Here is a 16991-nt window from a genome sequence, read left to right as displayed (position 1 = left end):
AACTGAGCATCATTCATGGTAGTAAAAGAGAGCATGTGGCAGCTGTCTGACAGGGGCTGGAGTCTTACACCTGGCCGCAGGTGGGATGACATGCCCTGAGTTCCTAGGAGCATGGAAGAAGGACCCAGATTCCAGGGTTGACTAGGTGCAGGTTTTTTACAAAGGAAACTCGGAGAGCTGTCTCTTGTCCAGAGCCTCATAGAGGGTCTGTCTGTGCTGGACCTTGACACTTACTCTGCTGGGTCCTGGGAGCACCAAGTCCTGGCTTCAGAGGATCAGGGCCAGGTCTGTGTCCCACCCTAACCCCAGGCAAGTGGCTTCTGGAGGCCATCTGGACAAGTACTCCTTCCTCTTATGAGGCCCCAAGTATGTCATGAGGCCACAGTACTGCTGTGATGAAGGCATGGCCTAGAGCACAGGGCCCAGTGCTGGGGCCTGGGCCTTGAAGAGTGAGTCAAGCCACCAGCAAGCTGGCTCGTGGGTAAGCCATCAAGCCGACCATCTTGAGTTTGATCCCTGATACCCATATAACAGAAGAGAAGAGACTCCAGCAAGTTGTGCTCTGACCTCCACACCTAGACCATGGCACAGACACACTCACTAGCTCCCTAAATAAATGGGATAAAAAATGTAAAGACCAGGGGCCATATGAAGCATCTTTATTTTCTGTTTCCAACACATCACATTCAAAGCACACATCCTGCTTGGCTCAGACGCAGGACTGTCGCCAGCGTCCCTTACACCCAGTCAAGCATTTGCACACATTAAAATACATTCAGGGCTTAAGTTAACCGCATGGGTCCTTGTCATATCATAAAAACAACCCACCATGGAGCAGTTCTTTCTTTTGTCTGAGGGGCAATCTGGACCATAGGAGGGTCAGGAAGGATGGTGCTTCCCCACAGAGCCAAAGAGGAGGCAGTTTTCCTCATAGCTGGGTGCCCCTCACCCAGGATAGGCACTGGTCTGAGGGAGCATGTCCCCCTACTGATCCAGGACATGGACTGCCTACCCAGCACTGCTGATGTCATGCCCTATCTGACCCAGGATAATCTGAATAGAAGCAGACACGCATCTTCCCTGTATCATCCCCCACAGCCTCTGGGCAGTGCCTGGGCAGTGGTACGCTGCTCCTGAGGGAGGGACAGGCCAGAGTGGGCCATGGTGGGTAACTGAGGACAGGAGCCTGCTCTAGGAGTCCGAAGCTCTTGTCCTACAGATGGCCTGGTAGTCCCTGGGGATCCCACATCACAGAGGCCAGGCAGCCTGGGGCATGCCTAGGAGCACATGTGGGAAGCCAATCTGAGGGCCCTGGAGTAGCCAGGGCAACGGCTCCAAACCAGTGGATCCTGAAAGGGCAGCAGGGTAGGAAGGGATCCCAGCCCAGCAACTCCTGGTTGTTCCTATGCAGATGATAGGAAGAACCTCCCCAGAGGCTGGGACTGCAGAGCCACTCATTCTGCCCTGTCATGGCCAAGTGTGGGCCCATGACTGACAAAGACTCTTGCATCCCTGGAGGCTCTTTGACCACCTCCCTGCCGGGATAAGTAGTGGGGTAATTAAAAACAGAGTAAGGTGCAGTGAGAGGCCTCTTCTTGTCTCCCAGCCTTCCAGGCCTGTTTAAGCCAGGTCTGAACATGGCAGCCACTGGAGGCTCTGTGTGCTTAGCCCCAGTCGTGCTCAGCTTTTGTCTGGACTTAGCTCTTTCACTCATAGAACAGATTTGTGCATTTCAGAGCAGGCCCGAGGTGGCTGCCCACATCTGCCTGGCACCCACAGAGCAGGCCCTATGAGAGAAACTTCCTCTTGGTGTCTGGGCTAGGGGCCCAAGGGTGGGCATTTGGCAAAGAAGGGCCAGGGTGAGGGACACTCCTGGCCACATTGAGCTTCTGAAGTTAGGATTCTCTCCCGGACTCTCTTTGGTATCTCATCAAACTGAGGCTGCCAGCTCTGGACCATGCTGAGGCCCATTCTGCGAGGCCACACCAGGAAAGAACCAATCTAGAGACCAGCATCCATCCAGGTAGGGAAAGGATGCCACCCCCAGGGTGAGGCCACTGCCATGGGCCCCACGCTCACTTCTTGTAGTGATTCGGGGCGTCTGCAAAGGCAAACTTGAGGCGGTAGGCCTCGGCCAGCAGCAGGCTGACATCCTGGTCATCCCAGCGGGCGGTCGGCAGGTTCTGGAGAAAGAGCAGCAACTCCTGGAGGAGAGACAGACAGTTAGGGAGGGTCTAGGGCTGCAGGGCAGATCCCAGCAGCAGGCACCTGGGAGAACTCAACAGAAGAAAGCATGGGGCAGTGCCCTCATCTGTTGTGGTCTCCCCCCACTCACTCATCCTTCAACCCCACCCAGTCAGACTATGCCCTCTATAGTCTTATGTGTCCCCAGCTCAGCATCTGAGAAGCCACACAGTGCATCTTCTCAGCACTGCAGTTGTGACCCATTTTCTAAACCCTTTTATACTCCAGAGACACAGCATCCTTGGTCCCCATGGCCAAGAAGGCATCATAGGCCAGGCTGCAGGAGAATTCTAAGAGCTCAAAGCTTCTCTGTAACCAGAGAGTAATACACCAATTTTCTATACACTTCCTCGTGTGTCAGGTGACCACCTCAGGTCTCAGCAATATGTTTATACCATAGGCAGAGTCAGCACAGAAGCCCCACAAAAGAACCACCTGTCCCCCCTCCGCTCTTCTCCAAGACCAAAGGGAACAAGTTCTGACACTGGGGGCTGGACAATAAGATAGTCAACTAGGAACAACCATTCATGTCACCCAGGAAGCCCAGGGACCTCCTTTATAAACAGAGTAGCAGGCCTGGCCTGCCGGCCATTGGGATGACACATAGATCACAGGGACATGTCGGCACCAGTCAGGAACACAATAAACACACTAGACACACACTGCACACAGTGCACACACAGAGTACAGGCTGAGTACACACTGTCACTCAGTTCTGCTGGCATCAGGGATGAGAAGCTCTGCTTTGGGATTTCCATGCTGTAGCTCCTCGGCTTCATCCAGCATCCCAGGTCTGCACGGGGCCATGTCTTAGAGGGGGAACGTGGGGGTATCCCCACAGGCTCGGGGATATCCGAGAGCTAAGAACATGGAAGCAGGACAGACAGTGCTGAGTCTGAGTTACTAACAGCATCGGAGGCCAGTGACAGGAGGGAAATCCCACAGGGCCTTGGGGGCACCCATGGTAGGATGCAAGTGACCCCCATACATCATGGCATCAACAGCCGGGCCTCTCCTGTCAGATGATGACACACAGAGTCTCTGGGGACTTCATCTAGGACAGGACAGGTCTCGGGAGAGAGACTACAATACTTGTAGGAATTAAACTGACATGGGTCTAAGAGGTCTGTATGGTTATAACAGCTTCCGAGACAGGAGTCTCCTGAGATGAATGGGTGTGAGCTAGGCCACCACCTCCAGGGAGCAGCACACTTCTTTCCAATGGTTCTGCAGATACCAGCTCTACAGGACTTGGGTCCTAAAGCCTTCCCATCCCAGCTCTAGACAGCTGACAAGGGACACAGAGCAGCTGGCTTCAAAAAAGCACAGCCCAGCAGGGGCTGGTTCCCAAACTATGGCAGCTGCTGGACTCTGGCCCACCAAGTTTCCAGAACCCTACTTAGATAGCAGGGAGGTGCCTGAGCTGCCCATTAACGTGGACTCAGGACAGCACTGTCAGTATGGGTAGAGCCAGGAGAGGCTACAGTGGCTGATCAGAGCAGACTTCCCACATCATCTCCAACTCAGGAGGGAACCTCCAGCGGACACACGGAGCACACCCCAATCATGAGAGCCATGTGCCAGGACATTCTTCAACGCCGTTTACTGTTGCTCCCCCACCCCTATTTCCTTTGCATTTTGGATACTTTCTGTGGGCCTTTAAATGGAATTCATGGAGCAGGTCTCCCTAGCAGCATGTCCTCGGGGATACATCAACATCAATCTACTGTCTTCAACCATTAGATGCAACTTACACGGATGCCAATCCAATTCTGAGCAGGTCATAAATAAATACCTTTGGTTTTATTTTTAATCCACTTCGCTTCATATTATCATGACCTCGCTACTTGCAAGGTGAGAAGCAATACCCTCCCATTACGGTAACTTACCAACTCCACTGCACACTCAATTTCAGAATCTAATTTAGTCCCCCAGGTTCACTGGATGGAGGGAGAATGGAAATGCCCGGCTCTTCATGGCCTGCACTGCTAAAGAAGGAAAAATCTATCCGCGTGACCTTTAAGGCAGGCAAAGAACACAGACAAACACGGCCTTAAATACAGATCTCGTTTTTAAAAAGGCTTGTCTTCCTGTTGCAGCAGGCAGTGTTGCCTCTTCTCTGGGAAACACGGTGCATTTATCAGAGGCTGCTGTCCGTCACTAACATGGTACATGAGGCAAGCAATGACTCACTAAGCCACTGTTATAGGGGCAGTGGCTGGCAGGGGACAGCTCTGTATTGCACAACTATGGTGACCGGAGCCCACGCTAGAACTCTGCAGGTGGCACTTGACCCTTCTCCTAACCCCAGAACCAAGCCAGTGCTATGACCACACTGGTGGCTGTGAAAATAAAGGGAGATTTCTCCTCTGCCACTGCCACTGAAGCAACTCAAGGACACTGCCACTTTCGAAAGCCACCGAGCGGGTACAGTGGGGTGTTCCACACCTGCCTTTCTCGGCTAGCCTTGTCTTTCAAATAACAACGGAGGGCTCATGTGGGGTCTGTGGTCAGTGAGAAGCAAAAATAACAAAAGCCACTGTAAGCCTTGTGGGTCAGTGCTTCTCAGCCCTGAGTGCAAGCTGTGGGCGTGGTCACCGGAAGAACTCTAGATGGACACCAATGCCCAGGATGCAACCCAGGCAGACATTCCAGAGGAATGGGCCTGGAGCCCCAGCAGTGGCCTTGGCCAAGGGGACGACTGGGCCACATCCCGGACACTATGGCCCCTTCACAGGACAATGCAGATGCAGACAGTTTCCGTTCTACCTAGCAGCCTAATCGGGGTACTCCCTGACAGCAGGGTGAACAGGGCTTCCCCTCAGGCACAGTTGCTTTGGAAGATGGTAGATCAAGCCCCACAAGCTGGGCTGCTTCAGCCTGCTCTGTATGCAGTGCTAAAGGGTACCCTCTTCGACAGTCTCACCACCACGTCTGGCCCCTGGAGAGGCACCGAGAGATGAGGCTCCGAATGCTAAGAAAAGAGACTGTGGCTCTGTCTGCTCCTTGACAAAGAGTTTAGCTATTCAGAGTCAGTGCTCTGCAGTGTCGTATGCACTGGGGGGGGAGGGGGTAACTTTTACACACAGGTCCTTCCAAACGGACAATGTTGGGGCTCTGAAAGCTGAGGCAACAGTGGAGGAGAAGGATCCTGGGGTCAGATAGCATGGACTTTGGTTCAAGCTCTGGCTCTGGCTCTGACCACACCAACCCCACAATCCCTGATGATGTCATGGAAATCTGCCTTCTCTCCAACATGAGCAGCTCCATGTGTTCTTTGAGAAAACTTGGTGCACAGCCCTTGGTGGTCACTGGGTACAGGGATCAGACAGTATATGGAGTTACTGCCTACAAGTGCTGAGCAGCCAGGGCCAAATCCCACTCCTGCCTTTGTTGCTGTGTGACCCTGGGTAAACCTCATACTTCTTTTGTCTCTGTTTCTCATCTGTAAAATGGAGACAGTGCTGGGACCTCCCCTGTCGGTTATCTAGTGTGTGCACAGTGTCCCTGAATGCTTGGAGTAAAAGGCTCAGTGGCAGCAGCTGGTTAATAGTCCAACTGTCACTAGCGAGGTGACCAGCATCCCATAGACAGCAGGCGCTGTGCAGCAGTGCCAGCCTTGAAAGAAGAGACCTGCTGCTGAGTAAGTTCCTTGTCTATGATGAGTCAGTGAGTAGACAGGCTGTATGTGGGGGAGGCAGAAAGATGGGTGTATAGAGAAACAGATGGACAGATAAAGACAGACAGATAACATGTATGTGCACATGCATGTGGAGCCCAGAAGTGTTGTAATAGGAGCGGCGGGGCTGCGTCCCCGGCACCTGGCCGCCCGCATGGCTTATGCCCAAAATAATTACACGGAAACTGTATTTTTTTAAACACTGCTTGGCCCATTAGCTCCAGCCTCTTATTGGCTGAAGAGAGGCTACTGCCTGGCAGCACTAGGGGCATGGACACTAAGCTCCAAGACACAAGATTTCTTATATAAAAGCCAAAATGTGCCCACCCCTGAAAGGTACCATCAATGTGGCCCTGCCTTGCAACCTGCAGAAATGTGCTGGTAACAGCTGTCAGCACATGCCCAGGATCCACTGGACTCTAGTCAGGGTGCATTGGGACGAACTGGGGAGGGAAATGGAGGGTTGAGAACAAGCAGGGAAGATCTAGTCTCTGCTTTGGGCGTGGTCACCTGCAGAAGGTCGACTGAGCCAGCGAAAAGGCACTGCACCTTCCAGATGGATGCTCCCAACATGAGGGCTAGACAGAGAGGAACAAGCCTAGGACCTCCACAGACACAGAGACCCCCCTAGGAGCAAAGTGCTGGGACAATGGGTCAAAGCTATGTGGTCAGCCACACGGGCAACAGAGCAGCTAGCTGCCAGTGTCATGATGAGGCAGGCGCTATGTGAATTCCTGGGCACACCTTGGCCTCCATTCTCTGGGACACTGTTCTGTCTGTAGATGGAGGGTGTGCTGCAAGTATGCCTGCATGTTCCTGCATGGCCACGTGGATTCACAGGCCTGTGTGACCGGGATCTGATGTGATTGGTGAGGGAATAAGGTGGGCTCTTTTTTAAACAAAACAAAACACCGGTCTGCACTTTCTAACCTTTTCAGAATCACACGCATTAAGAAAAGCTAAATGGATCACAAATTATAGACTCAGTGGCCCATATCCATGGCTAGAAACCAATTATGAGTGAGTACATCCCATGATCTTCTTTTTGGGTCTGGGTGACCTCACTCAGGATAGTATTTTCTATTTCCATCCATTTGCATGCAAAATTTGAGAAGTCATTGTTTTTTACCGCAGAGTAGTACTCTAATGTGTATATATTCCACACTTTCTTCATCCATTCTTCCATTGAAGGACATCTAGGTTGCTTCCAGGTTCTGGCTATTACAAATAATGCTGCTATGAACATAGTTGAACAAATGCTTTTGTCATATGAAGCTAAACAAGAGGGTAAACCCAAGGAAAAACATATAGATATCCTCCCAGCTATGGGAAATAGACAAGATTGCCGGGCAAAAAATTGGAATCTTGGGGGTGGGGTGGGATGGGGGTGAGGGGAGATGGGGAGAGAAAAGTATGAAGGAGAGGATGAGGGGAACTGGGGGAATCAGGGTGATTGGGGATAAAGGAAGGTTGGATAGGGGAGCAGGGAAACTCATATCTTAGTTAAGGGAGCCACCTAAGGGTTGGCAAGAGACTTGAACTTGGAATGGCTACCAGGTGCCCAGGGCAATGTCCCCAGTTAGTTCCTTGGGGCACCTGAGGATAGGGAACCTGAAATGAACCTATCCTATAACCATACTGATGAATATCTTGCATATCACCATAGAACCTTCATCTAGCGATGGATGGAGATTGAGACAGAGACCCACACTGGAGCACCGGACTGAGCTCCCAAGGTTCTAATGAGGAGCAGAAGGAGGGAGAACATGAACAAGGAAGTCAGGACCACGAGGGGTGCACCCACCCACTGAGACAGTGGGGCCGATCTATTGGGAGCTCACCAAGGACAGCTGGACTGCGACTGAAAAAGCATGGGATAAAACCGGACTCTCCGAACATGACGGACAATGAGAGCTGACGAGAGGCCAAGGAGAATGGCACGGGGTTTTGATCCTACTTCATGTTCTGGCTTTGTGGGAGTCTAGACAGTTTGGATGGTCACCTTCCTAGACCTGGATGGAAGTGGGAGGACCTTGGACTTTCCACAGGGCAGGGAACCCTGACTGCTCTTGGGACTGGAGAGGGAGGAGAAGAGGAGTGGAGGGAGGGAGAGAGGGGCGGGAGGAGGGGGAGGGAAATGGGAGGCGAGGAGGAAGTGGGAAAATTTTTTTTTCAATAAAAAAAAAGATTAAAAAAAAAGAAAAGCTAAATGGAAGGTCTGGTTTGAGTCAAGGGGTGGCTTCACTGCTAGAGTGACACGTGTCTGCTCCACACAGGTCCTCCGACAGTTTCCCTGCACGACTAGAGGCTCTCTATTTATGGGGACAGGGAGAAAGCCTGGGTTGTGTGGGGCATCAGGGTAAAAAGGGTAAATCATCCATTCCCTGGGGTTTCCCAGGTGCACAGAGGACTGTACCCTACCGCTGGGCCAGTCCTGCAGTGACAAAGTCAAGAGTAGACATTATGCTTAGCAGAAGCCAGTGGGTATAACTGAGCGGCGTGCCCGGCTGGCTGCTATGGTCCACGAGATATTTGAAAAGGAGTGACCAGCTGATATGTACTGCTGTCAGAGCCTGGATACATTTTGGATGGAGGGTACAGACAAAAGAAGGCAATGATTTTCTTCAATAATTCTATATGGAGTACAGGTTAAAATGAGAGCATTTTGGCTTTGCTGAACTAAATAAAGGGTTTTGTTAAACTTCATGACATTAAAATTTTTAGTTAGCATATAAAATGGGTCTCACTGCCACATTCTCATACATACAGATCACCATACCTCACTCTTACTCTCCTCCACTGCTCTCACAATCCCTTCTCTTGGTCCCTTTTCTTCTCCTGGCTACAGCACTTCTGCACAGAGGGAAGTCTGGCTGTCACCTTGTGTTAGTCAGGGTTCTCTAGCGGGCCAGAAATATACATATATATTGTGCATGTATATATACATATATATATACACACACATACACATTCTATCTACATATAATATATTCTCCTATTCTCTCTCTATGTATGTATATGTATACGAGACTTGGGAGGCTATAATGTCAGACTTGCTAACAAGAGCAAGTAAGCAGAGAGCAAGTTTTTTTCTTTCATGTCCTTTATATAGGCCACCAGCAGAAGGTGTGACCCAGATTAAAGATGGATCTTCCAACCTCAAAAGACCCAGATTAAGAGTGGGTCTTTCTACTTCAGATGTTTAATTAAGGGGAAAAAACATCACAGGGAAACCCAGCTGCTTGGGTTTTAGTTAATTCCAAAAGTAGTCAAGCTGACAGCCACCACCTACCTTCTCTTGTCCCTCCTTCCCTTTACAGTTCCTAAGTGGCACCAGACATGTTTGTATTCTAGCACTTGAAGGCTGAAGTGGAAGGAATCCAAGTTCAAGGCTAGTTTGGACCATATATAGAAACCCAATCTGGGCAAACAAAGATAATTATGTGAATGAATCTAAGTGGCTCTGCCCTGGGTCACGCTGCCTCCTGGCACTCCTAAGGCCCTGTGCTCAGAAAGACCGTGAGGTGTGGAGGCCAAGCTCAGCAGCAGCTCCTGCACTGTAGAGAACACACAGGTCTGCTTAAAGCTACTCAGGCCTGAGGTTTACAAATTGCCAACACACAAAGATGAATACGTTAATCAGGACAAGGCTAAAGGGCCTGCTTGTCTCTTCTCATTGCTTTCTTCTCTAACTGAGAAAGATGAGGGAAGGGCCTCCGCCCTCACATATGAGGCGGGCAGTGGGGTTAATTGGTTTAACCCATCTCCCATCCAGGGCAGCTCAGCTCCGTGCCTTTGCTAGAAACCTCAAGGGTTGGAGGTGCTGCAAAAAGTCTACCTGACCTGTGCTTAGAAAGAAAGCCAGGAGTCACCTAGACCATGGTTGGGGACATCCAGGGAACAGCACAGGATCTCCTGGGAGATGGATTCTTGACTCCTTTCTTTCAACTTGTCAGTCTTTAAGAAGAGGAAGCTGAGGCATGGAGAGGCTGGAAGATGGTTGGAAGCAGTGAGGAGAGGGAGTGTGTGGAAGGAACACCTGTAGCAGAATCCTGCAGCCTGTCTGTATCCGCTTAGGAGGCAGCAGGGAACAATCAGCACCACACACTGTCCCTTTGAGCGCCACCCTGATATACATGTGAAGACAAAGGATCCCTCCAAGCAGGACCAGTCACACAGAGGAAGTAATCCCAGGAACCTGCAGTTTCCGTGTTGCCTGTGGCAGTCGATGGCCACCAAGCATGGTCCCCTCCTCAGGGCAGAGTTGAGGATAAATAAGACACACATGAAGCATTACATGCAGGTTTTGTTGAGGTGCTGTCCCGCTCCATGTCTTCATTACTACCGCCCTGGCTATGTGAACCTTCACACAACCCCTTTACAGAGCAAGGAAACAGAATCTGGTATCCACGAGAAGATGGAGCAAAGGTCAGGGCAGAGGCTTGCCTGCTCCTGGCTCTGGGACCGGAACTGTCACACTCTAGGCCCTCCTTAGGCGATCTGTGTCTCAGACAGCTGTTCCTGGCTCCCTCATCCCATCCTGGTCCAAGCCTCTAAAGGCTCTACAAACCTTGGGCTTGAGAAGCCACAGACTTCAAGCAGAAGGCAGGAGGACAGGACATTTGCACCCATCTGATGGAGGAAGGTCATTGGCTAATAAAGAAACTGCCTTGGCCCATTTCATTGGCCAGCCTTAAGGTGGGTGGAGTAAACAGAACAGAATGCTGGGAGAAAGAGGAAGTGAGCTCATACGCCTTAGCTCTGCTCTCTGGGGCAGATGCGATGAAGCTCCGACCCAGGATGGACGTAGGCTGGAATCTTCCTGGTAAGCGCATCTTGGGGTGCTACACACATTATTAGAAATGGGCTAGTCCAGGTGTGAGAGTTAGCCGAGAAGAGGCTATATATAATGGGCCAAGCAGTGTTTAAAAGAATACAGTTTGTGTGTTGTTATTTCGGGGCATAAGCTAGCCAGGCGACCAGGAGCTAGGGCAGCAGGAACGCAGCCCACAGCTCCTACTACAGGGGCTGTGCCCGCAGTCAGCCTGAAATGTCTTCTTGTGTTAGGCACATGTGTAAAAAGTATGTGGGGCGAGGGGGACATGACACAAACACTCTGAAACAAATGGGCAAAGGACAGGAAAAGAAGATTTACAGACACATGGGGCCATGTGGGCTTTAAGCCAGTGAAGAGATGCTCTCATCAATGGACTGAGATGACAGTCTGGGGACATCACTGGCCACCCACAAGTCTGGCACAAACCTACAATGTATGAGTCCATTCTGCTGGCAAGAACAGTTGTAGAAAACAGATCTGGAGTAGGGAGATGGCTCGGTGGGTGAAGTGCCCATTGCCCAAGCACAAGAACCTGAGCTGGATCCCTAGCAGACATGTTAAAAGCAACAATAAGAACATGGGACATGGTGGTGTGTGCTTGGAATCCGGGGAGGCAAGATTCCTGGAATTTGTGGTCAGCCGGCCTCCCTTACTTGGCAAGTTCCATGTCAATGAGGTACCCAAGGTACATCACATTACACGTAACGTACACCCCCCCAAATCTGGGGAGAAATGGAGACCACCTAGCACTGGCTGACAGCAGGGAATATGCGTGGACTCTGCTGGGGTGGCCCAGGACTGTGAGTGTGCATGCATGCAGACTCCCTCACTTCTCTTGCTGCTGTGAACAACAGAGACACTCAATAGAGGGAAGGTTGGTTCTCCTCAGGGTTTCAGAGGCCTTGGTCCATCACAGAGGGAGGGTGCAGCAGAACAAGGCAGCCCTCACTTTGGTGGTCAGGAGGCAGGGAGAGCGCTACGCTGGCTGTATTTCTTTTTCCCCAGAAGCCCATGGGAAGCTGCTGCCCATATCCAGGGTGGGTCTCCCCTCAGTTAACTATTTTTGAAAGCATCCTCACAGTGGCACTCAGGTGTGTACCTCTTCAATCTCCTAGGTGATTGTGAGCCCATCCTGTGGGCAATGAGGACTGGTGAAGATGCTGATCTTGAGAGCTCACTAGCTAGCTCACCATCTGCTCAAACCCTGACTAGAAACAAAGTAGCTGAATAAATCTGTCTGCTTGCCAAAGCAAAGTGGTACTCATTCAACCATGCCTTCCATTTTTCCATATTTAAATTTCTTTAGTAATAAAATGTTAAAGAAAAAGACTACCCCTGCTAGTGTACAAAAAGCCTTGGCACAGCCATACAATAGGGTGTTTATCTAGGAGTTTAAAAATACGTTCTCAAGAGGCTTGAAGATATCCTAGAGCGCGAGAGCAAGTGAGGCGATGAGGGGGCTACACAGGCACTCATGGCCCTTTTTATGCCAACAGAGGCAGAACAGCAGGAAATGGTCCCTCTCTTGAAGAGCTGGGCTTGGGGTGGGAAGAGCTATCCTGTGGCTCCCTTTTTATAAATGCTATTTTCTAAGGGTTGTATTTTTGCAGTGGAGAGTATTCATAACATGGTTTCCATTTTCAAAGGCAAGCCAAGCATTTCGTCGTTCCGAGCGGTTTCTGGCAGTGTCTCCTCGCCAGCAGGACTAGGCAAACTCTCCACTGCACAGGTGGAGGGACTCAAGTCACATGCCCTGAAGGAGGGCTGCCTTCTCACTGCTCAGCATCCTGGCAGCCACAAGGTTTCTTGAGCTTGACCACCAGGGCCTCCTGGGTGTATACCACCATCTATATGGTCCATGAGCTTAGAAGCCAGGAGCCTTGGTCAAAGCTGTCTGGGACTTCCTGCATGGCTCAGGCAAATGTAGAACAGGCCTTTTCTGTGGTATAGGAACCATGACTGTTTCTCCAAGGTTAGGAGGTTAGCTTAGGAGGGCCAAAGCCCCATCTCACGCTAGGTGCTGGCCAGAGGGAGGGAGGCCACACTCAATAAGTTCCCTGTCACTTATCCATTCCCAGGCAGAGGAAGAGCTGCAGAGGTTCTGCCTCTTACCTCAGAGGGTCACTCAGTGGCTATCAGCCAGTAAACCAAAAGCATACAGAACTTAATCTGACAGGCAGTGACAAGGAAGGGACCAAGGGCAGACTGCTGGCCCACACAATGCCTCTGTGGTAGACTTTGTTGGTGGTCTAAATTCATCTGTCTAGGGATCTCTGCTTTCCAACAGAATTCACAACTCAGAATAGGGTGACCTCACTGCCAACTGTGCAGTGCAGACTTTCACTGCCTCGAGTGTCCTGGGTCCTAGCTGTCCCCAGGTCTCCAAGAGGAGCTGGAGGGCGCCATGGTACCACTATTTGCCCCACAGGGCCTGTTCATAGTGGACTCTGGCCCTGAAGTCCTTTCTTGCCTCACTCTCAGGCCATCCCATGGGCTCAACTCCAGCTTTGACAGCTGACTTCTTTGACAATCCACTTAGTTTGAGAATGTTGTCAACTTTGGGTCCAGACCAGGACTAAAAATAGGAGAGTGACAGCCAGCTGGGACTGACCGGTGGCGACTGGCTGACAGCCCACTCAGGGTAGAAAGAGGAAGTGATGCCCCAACAGAGCGGTCCTCTAAAGAGCCCACCACAGCATGGGGACATGGACTGTCCTTGTAATTATTTTCTTCTCCTAAAAGGAATTCTAAAGAGAAAAACAGCATTTGGTGGTGACAACGGGCTGGCACAAAGGCTCCCACCGAGCTGGCTTCCCTTTCATCTCCCAGCACGGCTGAGACTTCTGATCAACATACAGAGAATGCTCACATCGGAGCACTGTGATTAGAGTCTGCTTCATGCCTAGCAGACTTCGGCGGCACCTGGGGCCGGGATGTGGGGTCGTGTGGTCCTAAGTCATCACTTGGGAGGTGGTAGGGCTTAAGGCAAGATGTAATCACAGGGAAGGAGCCCACGCCTCCACTCTTATCTACAAGGCGGCAGACTCGCTGCCCTCACACCAGGATCCCTAGAGCACGCCTGTGCAGAGGGCCTCTGTGAGGTCTCTGCCAGCTCCTAATCTCAGAGCTATCACCGGGAGGCAGCACACGGTGGACAGAAGGGCCAGCAACACTAGCTTTGGGCCTGACACCCTGGGCCTTTCTGAGAGCAGCTGTCACTCCCCAGTCTGATTCCAGGCCCACAGGCGGCGGCTCTCAGCTATCGGCAAGTTGACTGGGAGGCACAGAGGGCATCTGAAGGTCCACTAGCATCCAAAGTCCAGCAAGTCAGGCCTGACTCTACTGCACTACACAGAGACAGAAGGCATCTATTCTGGGGCACCTCAGGCAGTGCATGGACGGTCATCTAGTCCTGCCATCATGCCCATGGGGCATCTCGGTAGCAGAACAAGAATGTAGAGGGGCACTGGATATCCTGCTTGCTTCAGCAGCAGGGAGTGGAAGACACAGGGAGAACACGATCCTGGGCTTAAGCAGGCCTAGGCTTGACCAGCCCGTGTTGGCCATATGTCCAGTCTGTACTGGTCACATTTCTACTCAATTATCTCGAGACTCCACACTCCACATGTGTGCCACTCCTCAAATGGTGCCTTCTATCTTTTCATCAGATTGAACGTGTCCTCGCAGCTCTGCTTTGGAAATGACAGAGAGAACTCGGGCCGGCCATGACAAACACTTTGCTCTCAGAGTGCCAGGTAGAAGCACCAAGTCTCCGACTAAAATGAGAACCAGGAGCAGATTCAGCTTATTATACATACTCAGGGGCTGTGGGTGAGTATCACAGCCAAAAGGAACTCAATGTGCAACTGTTACACAGCAGGCAGAAAAGCCAGAGTTTCAGGCAGCTCAGCCCCCTGTATCGCAGGGCTGGGGGAAGCTGGAACCCCATTCAGAGTCTAGTCCAGGCAGCCTGCAAATGAGCAGCAGGACAGAAGTCACTGGGTCATGGCACCTGGATTGTGTGTGACGTGTGCTGTGACACCTACACTCGGGACAGGGTCTCTCATTCCTTTTGTATGTACCCAAGGTTCAGCCCTCTGTTCCTTGCTCATCAAGGGTCCTTTTTAACCCGAGGGCGAGATGGGACCTTATACATAAGGCTTTCTGTGACTGCAGAAGTCAGAAAGACTTCAGGGAAATGACATCCCAGAAAATCCTCAAGCACAGGGAGAAGCCAGGCCTAGCACCCACCACAACCCAGAAAGCTAGCAAAACCCAGCAGCCAGCACAGCTCCGTGCCCCTGGTGAACCAGGATTCCAGCCAAGGGATGGAGGTCCTGCCCTTCAGAAAGGGTCAAGAGAGAGAGCTGGGCTTCAAGCTCCCTTCCCAGAAATGGCCCAACACTGAAGACTGCTTTCAAGGTGCATATTACCAACTGTTACAGAGTTGAGTTCACAGGTTCAGAATCAAAATGGCATTTTCCTTGTAATAAACTTTGTAAAAGTTCTTCAATTTTTGGAGTCATCCAAGTCTTGAGTTCTTACATTGATTTTCTGCTGTCGGGGAAGCCAGGTGGAAAGACACACAGGGTGGCTGAGGTCTAGAAAGGTCAGTTTTCACGATAGTGCATCTGAAGAGACACGATCTGTCTCCCTTGAAAATGTGGGGAGTGGGCACAAAATCCCTCACTGACCAGAGCACCAGGTGCCAGGCATCACAGAAATCTCCTCGGAGTGATCAACAATTTATTGAGAACGAGAGCCCAGCCCCCACAGCCCGGCTTGTTGTGTACATGTGAAGACTAGACAGGTGTGATAGCGCCTCCTCTCCTCAGCTGAAGCGGGAGCTGCAGTGCACAGGCTGTGTTAAAGGAACAGGCACTAGGGCGGACACGAGCCCAGGCTGCTCTGCAACACCTTGTCCACATCAAGACATGCTGGCATTCTGAGCTTGGGCATCTTTCCTGAGCTTAGGATCTCTCTGTGTGTGCTGGGAGAATGGGCTACAGGCACCATGTACCCACTTGTGCACAGAACTATACTATTGCTCACATCTGTGAACTGCCCACCAAAGAAGAGAGACACGGGTGGAGTAAGGCTGGTCTTCTACCTGGTCCTAAGGGAATGTTACACATGGGAGCTTTTGGGTGCAGAGGAGGCAGGGTATTGCACACAAGGGTCCAAAAGAAGGGCCTGCCTCAGGCTAGGGCAGTTAGTGGGTAAGAGATCAGAGAGAGGCCTGGAGGTCAGGATTGATGCCTGCTCACTGTTTCTCAGAGGTCAACCTGGGCTGGCCTGTTAGTTTGTCCAGCAAATGGGAGATCTGTGCAAAAGCCAGCTAAGGAATACATAGGCCTGGGTAAGCAGGCACGAGGATGAGCAGGGGACCAAGGTGCAGGCCATCCAGCTTAGTACTGGTGAACAATACTAAGCCAGGAAAGTGATGATGCAATAAGTATTTTGGATGGAAGGGACAATTCTGGCACAGGCTGGCATGCAGGCAGAGCCCTGGCCTGAACTCGTTCACCCCCGAAGGGTTTAGAAAGAGCAACTCGTAAGTGGAAGGTTTGATTCTGACAGCTCTGAGTTCTCCTGCCTTAGTGCCACTAGATAAGCACTCAGATTTCCCAGTGCTGGCAATAGAGCCCGCCCACCTGCTTGCAAGGCATGCACTCTGAATAGGGCACTGACAGTGCCACAGAGCCCCAGTCTTGCTGGTCTCGGGGGCCTGCACAGCCCTATAAGGTATGAGGTCCTTTCTTTGGCTTTCTCTTACTCTAAGAACAGGCTTAGAGAAGGCACCAGTGGAGAAGACTATGCAGAGAAGCCAAGCCATGCCCAAGGCTCTGACTGCCCTTGAGCGTGCAGACAGTCCTCAGTGCCCTGAGGAAGGGTTCTGTGGTTTCTGCCATGGACCTCCTGGAGGCACCTGGTGGGCTCACCTGAGTCTGGAGAGAACAGCAGCAGACAGGTGTGTTGCACAGCCTTTAACTAGGAGATAGCATCAGCAGTGATCACACCATTAGGACGCTTCAAGAAGCCATTAAAACCTCAAAGGATCATATGCCCAGAGCATGCAGATCTTCTCAGGTGCCCCGCCTCCAGGGTTTCTCCTTCTAGAACTTTCCTTCTTGAGCCTCCACAATGAACACCTGTAGCTTGTACCAACCTCACTCTGTCACTTCCCCACCCAGCCCTCCTGTAGGACACCTAGGCACAGGCAGCTGCCAG

The 16991-nt window shown here is 51.4% G+C and overlaps 1 protein-coding gene across 1 annotated transcript in view; it reads right to left on the bottom strand.

The window, feature by feature from the left end:
- Positions 1–576: 576 nt before the first annotated feature.
- The window catches only part of Tbc1d22a (TBC1 domain family member 22A), a 287690-nt gene continuing 271275 nt past the window's right edge, over positions 577–16991 (bottom strand). Inside the window, exon 13 of the mRNA XM_057792580.1 lies at positions 577–2204. Coding sequence (XP_057648563.1) covers positions 2076–2204 — 129 coding nt within the window. The 3' untranslated portion in view covers positions 577–2075. The remainder of the gene's footprint in view (positions 2205–16991) is intronic.

This window comes from Chionomys nivalis, chromosome 17 (genome assembly GCF_950005125.1).
Source record: "Chionomys nivalis chromosome 17, mChiNiv1.1, whole genome shotgun sequence".
Taxonomy (NCBI): domain Eukaryota; kingdom Metazoa; phylum Chordata; class Mammalia; order Rodentia; family Cricetidae; genus Chionomys; species Chionomys nivalis.
This window is presented reverse-complemented; position numbering and strand designations above follow the sequence as displayed.